The sequence below is a fragment of the Humulus lupulus genome, chromosome 2, assembly GCF_963169125.1.
Source record: "Humulus lupulus chromosome 2, drHumLupu1.1, whole genome shotgun sequence".
NCBI classification, from domain to species: domain Eukaryota; kingdom Viridiplantae; phylum Streptophyta; class Magnoliopsida; order Rosales; family Cannabaceae; genus Humulus; species Humulus lupulus.
In genome coordinates, this window is record NC_084794.1 from 146,092,991 (window position 1) to 146,102,812 (window position 9,822).

The window sequence follows — 9,822 nt, forward strand, 5'->3', positions numbered from 1 at the left end:
GAGGATGCTTAACTGTTGGCATGGCTAAATTCCCCACCATGGTAGTGCTAGCAACATTAGTATAGCTCCCTCCATCAATAATCATACTACATACCTTGTTTTGGACATGGCATCTAGTATCGATTATGTCCTCTTGCTGCACTTCGTCATCTTCTTTGGATTGCAAACTCAAGGCTCTTCTTGCCACCGAAAATTCACCTTGGGCAGTGCATTCTTCATCATCAACGTCCTCTAAAGGCGACATTGTCAGTTTCAATCTCACCATTGTCTTTCATCACCATAACTCTTTTGTTCGGACAATGACTGGCTATGTGACCCATGCCTTGACATTTAAAACACTTAATATCATGATTTCAAGTAATGGAAGACTCTGATTTACCTTGACTTCCTTGGCTAGCCACTGCTTGCTTCTGCTTTGGTTTTGGCTTTGGAGTAGAAAGCTTTTCATCTTCTTTCCATTGGTTTAACTTCTAAATGGATGTACTTTGGCTATGGCTCACACATGTACTGCCTCCCTTCTTGAGTTGACTCTCAATCTTAATAGCCATGTGCACCATGTCCTCCAATTCCACATAATGTTGCAACTCCACCATATTTTGAATTTCCATATTCTAATAGGAACCTTGCTTTAGTAGCCTCTCGATTCTCTTCCATGTTTGCTCGGATCATTGTGACTTCCATCTCTTTGTAATAATCTCCTATATAAGGCTTTTCATCCTATTATACAATTCTTGGTAGTAGTAACTAGGCACAAACTGCTTCCTTATTATAGTTTTCATCTTCTCCACATCTCTATTGGACGCTACCTATTTCTCCTCGTGTTCAACACCAATTGATCCCACTTAATAATAGCATAATCACAAAATTCAATACCAACAAGTTTTACCTTCTTTATTTTAGAATAATAGTGACAATAGAATACTAACTCCACCTTCTTCTCTCACTCTAGATATGCTTCTCAATCGATTAATAAATAATTTAAAACAAAAATAAATAAAAACTAAATACTTTTTAAGTTTTTTATTTAATTCATTTTAAATTTTAAGTCTTATTTATATATTCATAATTATTTACAAATAGTTGTAAATATAGAAGTATGTGTAAGTGAGGGTATTTTATTTTAACTAAAAAAAATTGTGTGGAAAGAAAATCCATTTTTCCTCTTTAAACAATATACGATCATTATTTTTTTTCTAAACTAATTGTAAAATTTGATAATGAATTTTAATTAATAAAATCAAAGTATTAAATTTTTTGTTTTGTTCTTTTTTTTTTTTAAAAAAAAAATCAAGATCTTACGTACAATTTGTGTCCTAATTGATCTTTATAAAAGTCTCAAAATCGTGGTGAAGTGCCAAAATGACCCATTCGGCTCAATGATGAATTTATTTATTATTGTTGTTTTTATTTGAAAGAATGAAAGGGAACGGATTATTAATAACAATCAAAGAAATAGATAAAGTAATACATACCTATAGATAAAATGAATTAAACATTTTATCAATAACCGACTAAGGTTAGGTAAATCCGAAAATAGTCATGTTAAATACACATGTCCTTCTATTAAAATTTGTAAAAACATCATTTGATATATAATCAATTTTACTAGTGCAAAAGTCATCATCCCTCCAATATTATACTATTTCCATCTAAACATCTATAATAATTGAAAGAAGAAAACAATTAATTAAGTGTATTAGGACAAAAATTAAAATCGTCCACTGAAATAAAAGCCCCCCCAAAAAAAAGAAGGAAAAAGAATAGAAAAGAAAAGAAAAAAGAAAAAGAAAAAGAAAATCGGGGGCTTAAAACAAATGGAATTAAGATAAGAAAATAACAGAAAATGGGATTAGGAAACAGACACATTAAGGCACATAACCACAACCTCACCCCACGCCTCTAATCCCTTTCTTTTTTTCTTATTGTTGCTTAAAGCCAACCCCACCTGGCCACATCTCTCACTCTCTTGTTTTTTTTAAAAAAAAATATATATTTTGATATTTGTTTTTACTTTTAATTTAAAATATTTAATTTTATTTTTTTCTCTCTCTTATAATCCCCAAGCCCAGATTTCCTCTCTCTCTCTCTCTAAAACTCCATCACAGGAGTTACGACGAAACCAAACCCTCCAACTCTTCTTTCTTCCTCCTTGAGCTGTGCTGTGGTAATTTCAATTCCATGGAGTACTACAGCTCATCTCGTTCTTCCTCGTTTTGCTCTTCGTCTTCATCTGAGGGCGGGGGAGCTGTTGCTACTGCTACAGACTCCACCGACACCAATTCTAAGGCCGAAACGGGCTCTCCCTCGTCGTCTTCGTCTTCGTCTTCCTCGTCACCTGCATCTTCCGTACGCCGCGCTCTACTTCTCGTCCAGTCAGACGACGTCGTTTCGAAGCTAGAAGGCGCCCGCGAAATCCGACGCCTTACCAAGACCTCTCAGCGCTGTCGTCGGTTGCTGTCCGACTCTGTGGTCCCACTCATTTCTATGCTCCGACTTCGTGGCTCGCCCGACTTGAAGGAGTCAGCTCTACTCGCCCTCCTCAACCTCGCCGTTAGGGACGAAATGTATGCTTTCCTCTTTCTCTCTATTTCTCTCTGTCATTTATCTTTTGCTTTTTGTTATTATTTTCCCTAATTCAAATTTAATCTGTCTATGCTAAAAAAAAATCTGTCAAAAAGTTTTTCTCGGAATTTGTGAATGGGTTCTTTATTCAATTAATATTTATTTCTTTCTTTCCTTAAATTGGATTTTATGTAATGTAAAATTGGTTCCATCGTCTTAGTTTTTTTTTCTTTTTAATTTTACTTGGATGCCGAGAAAATTTGGGGATCTTAAGGAAAAGAAAATATTTTTTCCCGTTGAATTGGTATGTTTTACCAAGGTTCAATATTTTCTGTTTTTATTTTAATCATATATATTTTTTGTGGCATATTTTAATTGTATTTTGGTCTAAAACAATTTACAACGAAATTTAGAATGAGCTTTACTATACTCTGGCTGCTAAGAAAATATCAAAGTTAGGTTACAAAAAGTTATAAACTAGTCAGAAAATTTAAACTTCGTCAAGAAAGTTGGGTCTTAGATTTTTTGTTGCTCTGACTGAAGTATTTTCAAAACAAAAATTCAAATTGAATAACCCAAACAAGAAAACAAAAAATATTCTGAATGAAGGGGCCAGAAATATGTAGTTGCTTTCTTGTGTGTATATATATTTATTATTTGGTTTTTTTGTAATAGTTTAAAAAATTTATTATTATTAAATTTGAATTGGGACATGTTATGGTTGAAGCGTTGTGGGATTGGAAGGCTAATTTGTTCTTTGGTTGACAAGTTACTCTATCGTTCACCTTTTTCTTACTTTGCACTTTTTTTATATATATATAATTTATTTAATCGTATTTTGGAAGTAAAGGATTCTGTTTTGTGAAGATATCTTTATGTTATCTTCCAAAAGAAGGGTTGATCGATATAGTTCTTTAGTTCTATTTACCTTTCAACATGTTCTTTTTATCTTGTTCTTCTTTAGTTTTAAAATAATTTAGTCAATTTATATTCTTGCAACCAACCCAGTTCAAGTTTATTAGCTAAAACACAAATCACTTTATGCTTGAAGACTGAATTAACTGGAAATTTCTTTCTTTTTCTTGCAAGAGTATGAATGATTCCATGAAATATTTGGTTAATGACATGGTTAGATTTATGTCAATTAGCCAGAGTCATCAAAAGGGCTATTTTGCAAAGGCACCCTATAACAATTTTGACTTCAAATATGCCTTCAGTGTAATTATTGAGCATTGGCGTTTTGGTTGTCCATATGGTTTATTAGATTCAATTACAAATTCTTATTCTTATTCTTTCCCAGAATTTTTTTTAGCTTTTCTTTGATTTATTTGTCACTTCAAAAATTCCTATGAATTGCTATAATTTATTTAACTTTTTTAACATTTATCTTTCACTAACAGAGCCGAACAGAGCATTCTTCCTTGTCTATTTGAAAGTATTAAACATTTTCTGTATATATCTCTGAATGTTTACAGGAATAAGACCAAGATTGTGGAAGCTGGAGCTTTAGAACCGATAATCAGTTTCTTAACCTCTGAAAATTCAAATCTACAGGAGTACGCAGCTGCTTCTTTGCTTACTTTATCTGCTTCTGCAAATAACAAGCCAGTTATTGGTGATTCTGGGGCTATCCCTCTTCTTGTTGAAACCCTTAGACACGGGAGCTCACAAGCCAAGGTTGATGCTGTAATGGCTCTTTCAAATCTCTCCACATATCCCAACAACCTTAGCATCATTCTAGAATCAAAACCAATCCCTTCCATCATAAATTTGCTGAAAAGCTGTAAGAAATCTTCAAAGCCCGCTGAAAAATGCTGTGCTCTAATAGAATCTTTGGTGGGTTTTGATGAGGGAAGATCTGCCTTAACATCTGAAGAGGGTGGAGTTCTTGCAGTTATTGAGGTGCTAGAAAATGGCTCTCTCCAGAGCCGTGAACATGCCGTTGGTGCGTTACTGACAATGTGTCAAAGTGACCGTTGCAGATATAGGGAACCAATTCTTAAAGAAGGAGTAATCCCAGGACTTCTTGAGTTAACAGTCCAAGGAACCCCAAAGTCTCAGTCAAAAGCACAAACCCTTTTGAGGCTGCTAAGGGACTCTCCATATCCGAGATCTGAACTTGAACCAGACACTCTAGAGAATATTGTCTGCAACATAATCTCACAGATCGATGGAGAGGATCAATCTGGTAAAGCAAAGAAGATGCTAGCTGAGATGGTTCAAGTTAGCATGGAGCAGAGCTTGAGACATTTACAGCAAAGGGCTCTGGTATGCACACCATCCGATCTACCAATCAGTGCTAGTTGTACGTCTGAAGTTTCCTCAAAGTAACTGTTTTTATTAGCTTGTCTTCCCCGTCATGGTGTTTTGTGATATAAAGTTTTCGATAGAAGAACCCTCCCTTGAAAAATTGAAAAGAAAATATAGTGAAAAAGATGCCAGTCCAGGCCTTTGTGGTGGTGTCGAGTGACTGGTGAGTGTCAATAAACTGGAACTTGTAGGAGGTTTAAAATATGTTTATGTTTATCTTAGTTGCTTTGTTTGTAAAGAAACTGTTTATCAAACTGTGAAATTCAAATGAGGGTTTATATCTTTCTTTTTTCTTTCTAGTAAACCTAGCAGTAGAAAATTCAAGAAAAGTACAGTGAACTTTGAATCAAAAAAAGAGAAAATGAAGGTGAATAAGTGCAAACGAATTCTTGTTTTGACTCTCTGATAGTCTTTACTATTTCTCCATGAACTATCAAGTGACACAAGCTCATTGCAGAAGCTTGTATTTTTCTGGAAAACACTTTCGATAGTATTTTATATTGAAAGGGGTTAAGGTTTCAGACGATTAATTATGATTTTATTATTTTTGTGTAGAATTTAAAGTCAAAAGATGATTTGTATCAAATTATTTTCTGTTAAGTTGACGTTGTTTTGTGATGTTTAATTGATTATTGGTTAAGCAAATAATTAGGAGTCGACAATTAAGTTTCAGACTATCTTTTCTTCGTGTTCTTATCCTCTAAATACTAGTCAATTGTTGGGCTTCACCTAACCTGACTTTAATTTCAAATAAAGAGTGATTGGTAAGTTGGGTACTTGTGGACAATCTATCGATTCTGGTCTTTGAATTTTCTCCAACTGCCACAAACTAAAAGGCAAACGTACGTTGGTCCCCTCACTACCTTTCTTTATAAGATTTTTTTTAGGGTATGTAATATACTGTGTTTTGTCAAAATGGTGATTTATTTTATGTTTTCAATAAGTCTCATTTGTTATGCTGTGATTTGAAATAGTATATACTTGACATCATGACTCAAATTTGATCCATATGACCAAATTTTGGTTTCAAATTTAAATTTAATTACTTTATTATATATAATTGATGACAGTTTAGTTATATTGACAAAATTTGAGTCCAATGTACCAAATATGTAAGATTTTAAATTACAAGTACCAGATGGGCATTATTGAAAACATGTGGTACCAAATCTGTATTTTAATAAAGACTAGTTCGGGTCCTAAGCAAGAAATGTAAAGAATCCATCGTCCTAGTAGTACAAAATTTGAACCCAAACAGTTCAATAGTAAAGGTATTAACCTGCAGAGAAATATAGCTAACGATAAAATTCCACCAATTTCTCTTCTCTAGAAGCAAACTTGGGGATTTCTGATAACAGCTAAAGGATCTGGTATGCACACCATCAATATGACCAAATTACCCTTAATTATATGGGTTTTAAATTTAAATTTAATTACTTAATTACATATAACTGATGACAGTTTGATCATATTGATAAAATTTTATTGTTCAAATTTTATTCCAAGATACCAAATATGTACGATTTCAAATTATAAGGTACCCGATAATCATTATTGAAAATATAAGATACCGAGTTTATATTTCGATAAAACACATGTTATATATCGTTTATTTTCAACAAAAATAAATCAAATAGCTAAGCAAAATAATTTCTTTAAATTTCCAAACTAATCCATACCATATCTAAAGTGGTAAAGTTTTTAGTCATGAAAAAGTTTAAAGATTAATCATAAACAGATTTCTTACTTAAGTGTCAAAAATCTCATTTTTACCAAGTGTAAAAATATTTCTTTTTAGTCTATGATTCATATTTTAAAATTTACTTGTCAATCAATTACCAAAGTTTCCAGATTACCACCTTGATATATAAAAAACGTTCTCTTAAATTTTCAAGTCAAAATGATAATTTTTTCTTGGTTAAATATGTCTCTAAAATACGGAGGACAAACTGATCAGATTTTAAAGTCCAAATTTTCTCACAAACTTTGACATGTTATAATTTTCTAACCCCTTAATATTTTTTAATAAAACTTTCCAGATTCAATTTTGGATATATTATGAATGTTCTTGCAAAATTTCAGATAAAAAGAAGTTGTGTTTGCTTGATGAACTTATTGTTCAAAAATCGAACCTAAAACTAAGAATACCAAAATTTTCAGATTGCATTATCTTTTTAAAATGACCATAATTTTGTAAATACAAAATATTTTTGAACATTTTAAGAGTCTAAAATAATCTAATCGTCCTAAAAAATACCATGGTAATAAATGTTTTTAGAAATGGCATGTTTAAGGCTTTGATTAACCATTTAGAAGTTTGGACTAAAATATTGGCAGCAAAGTTTTTGCCAAATCATAGTGCAACTTTGGATTCCTCAACTAAAATCATCACAACCAACATGCATGCATCATCAAATATAATAATCTATATTATCACAACATAATAAATAAATTAAACACTAACAAATATATATGCAACTCAGATTACATCCTATACATTTCTCTAAACACAAAATCACAATTTTTTACCTTTGGAGTTCTAGCTTTGGGTTTCAGATTTTTCCTAGCTTTTTGGAACTCCTTTAAATTTCTCAGCTGCCTTCAAACCACTAACCAAACATTACATAGGTTATATTTGATCATAGACTCAAGGGAAGATGGAAAGGAAGCCAAGAAAACACAAATTCAAGCTTGACTTACCTTTTTGAGTGTTTAAAAACACATGCATGCACTAAGAACTCCTTTGAATCTACTTCCATGCAAACCTATAAGCTTCCAACTCTTGCCTTTACATGAATACAAACTCAGAAACTAAACGATGTAGTGAAGCCTAAGGCTCGGCCAAGAGAAGAACGAAGAAGGAAAAGAAGAAAGTAGAAGAACTTGGTTCAAAGTTCAATATTTTTTTCCCTTTTCTTTTCTTTTTGATTTTTTTTCTTTGAGAGAGATTGAGATAAAATGAAATGAGTAGTTTGGAGACAAATGAGAGAATGAAGGAGAGAGAGAGAGAGTGGGTGGTTTGGGTAGAGAAAACATGACCATTTCTCTTATTTATTTTTTACAAAACTAACATAAACCATTTACCCACCATAAAACTATCACATCAAATAGTTTAATCTCACTTAACCTAGGGTAATTAATAAACATTAACACCATAATTCTATTAATACCCTATAGTTTTATTTGGTGAAAAGCTAAATTTCCACACTTTGGCTTAAACAATTTTCATTAAAATGCACTAAAAATTCTTTTTCCAAGAATTTATTCAAACTAACAACCACTCAATATTTGTTAATAATTTTATGCCCAAAATATTTTTTCCATAATTATTTTTCTTAAATTTTATTATCCGAGATTTTTTCCTTAATCGGGATTTTTGAGTTTGGTTAGAAACTGAGAGTTTTGATTTTCTTGCAACTACTCTATACATATTTTTGGCTAACAATCTCATCATGAAATTGGTTTTCTAATATTAAAATATTATAAAACTATTCACAACATGGAACACTGTCCCGACCCATTTGTCTAAATGGTGCCTGAAAAGCAAGGCGTTACAATGATCCTCCATTCTTTCCGGTAATGTGCATTGCTTTGCTCCAACGAGTTCATGTTGTCGAAGAAGATGATTGGCAGTCCTCTTGTCTATTTGGGGCTGATTGGGAGTAGAAATAAAGGTCAGAAAATCAAAATTATATTATCGTTTGAGTTTGATTTGATATGAACTATAAGGAAAATATCAGTTGGGCCCCAGTGTTTTGTCGGAATACTCGACCAGTCCCTATGTTTTGTTGAATGACAATTTGGACCCTATATTTTGCAAAACAAATCAAAATGAGACACTGAGCTTAGTTTCAGTCAAGTAATTTTTTAATATGACAAAAATGACCTCATATTTTATATATCAATTGATTTAATAAATTAAAAAATTAACATAAAATTTCAAAATCTAATAAAAACCATATTTTAATTACAAAAATAAAACTAATTACCTAGTACTTGAATTTCATATTCAAAATCCTGATTGAAATAGATAATGAAAGAAAAAGTTTATCATTGAAAACCAACATTCCAAACCCAGAATCAAATCAAAACATGTTCTTAAGTTCATCCTTGAAATCCATATTCAAGCATCAATGCAACAAATTTCATAAAAGAAAATATACCTTGAAAAATCGTGAAACCAAGAACATAAATCTTTCTCTAATAAACCCAGCACAAACAAACTTATCACAAATTTATCAAATTTTTTATTCAAAATAACATCAAAATTCAACACAAATAAATTAGCCCACATTTGTACCTAAATCCACAACAAATTCTATTGTACAAATAAAGATAATAGACAAACTTGAAAAAAATAGTAGCTGCCTACCCCAGCCTCATACCTCACTGTCGACGACTTTTCACAAAATCTAAACCTCTGACCTCACCTCTTGCCATCACATCCCTAACCTGCAGAAAATAGCCCTAAACCCTTCAACCAGTCCGCAATGATATGCAACCCAGTCTGCCTTGATCTGCATCACCAGAAAAGTGACCGTTCAATGACTCGACCTCTCATTAGATCTGCATCAAATTTGTCCCCAGATCTCCTGTAACGACCCAAAATTACTAATAAGGCTTAAGGGCCTTGATTAGTGTGTCGGGAGGGCATAATTGGTTTATGTGTGATTTAAATGATTTAATGCATGATTATGTGGTAAGCATGCTTATATGATTATATGGATATGTGAGATGCATGATTATGAGTATTAGTATGCATGTAGGCCCTGTTTAGCTTATATGGGCATATTTGTAATTTTGGCCCATTGAGGGCATAAATGTGATTATTTGCAATAAATTGTTGAGACCACATTATTATATGGATATATTTGCAGCATATGGCACAAGATAGTCCTAGTGAGTGGTTTGGTGAAATAGTCACGGCGGGGATTTATACCCGGCTCGGGG

The 9,822-nt window shown here is 32.4% G+C and overlaps 1 protein-coding gene across 1 annotated transcript; it reads left to right on the forward strand.

Annotated features, from left to right (window-relative positions):
• The first annotated feature begins 2,002 nt into the window (after window positions 1–2,002).
• LOC133818601 (U-box domain-containing protein 4) lies at window positions 2,003–5,154 on the forward strand. Its single transcript, XM_062251586.1, has 2 exons — window positions 2,003–2,564; window positions 4,038–5,154. The coding sequence occupies exons 1-2, from the start codon at window positions 2,179–2,181 to the stop codon at window positions 4,891–4,893; spliced, it is 1,242 nt and encodes a 413-aa protein (XP_062107570.1). The 5' UTR covers window positions 2,003–2,178; the 3' UTR covers window positions 4,894–5,154.
• Window positions 5,155–9,822: the final 4,668 nt, after the last annotated feature.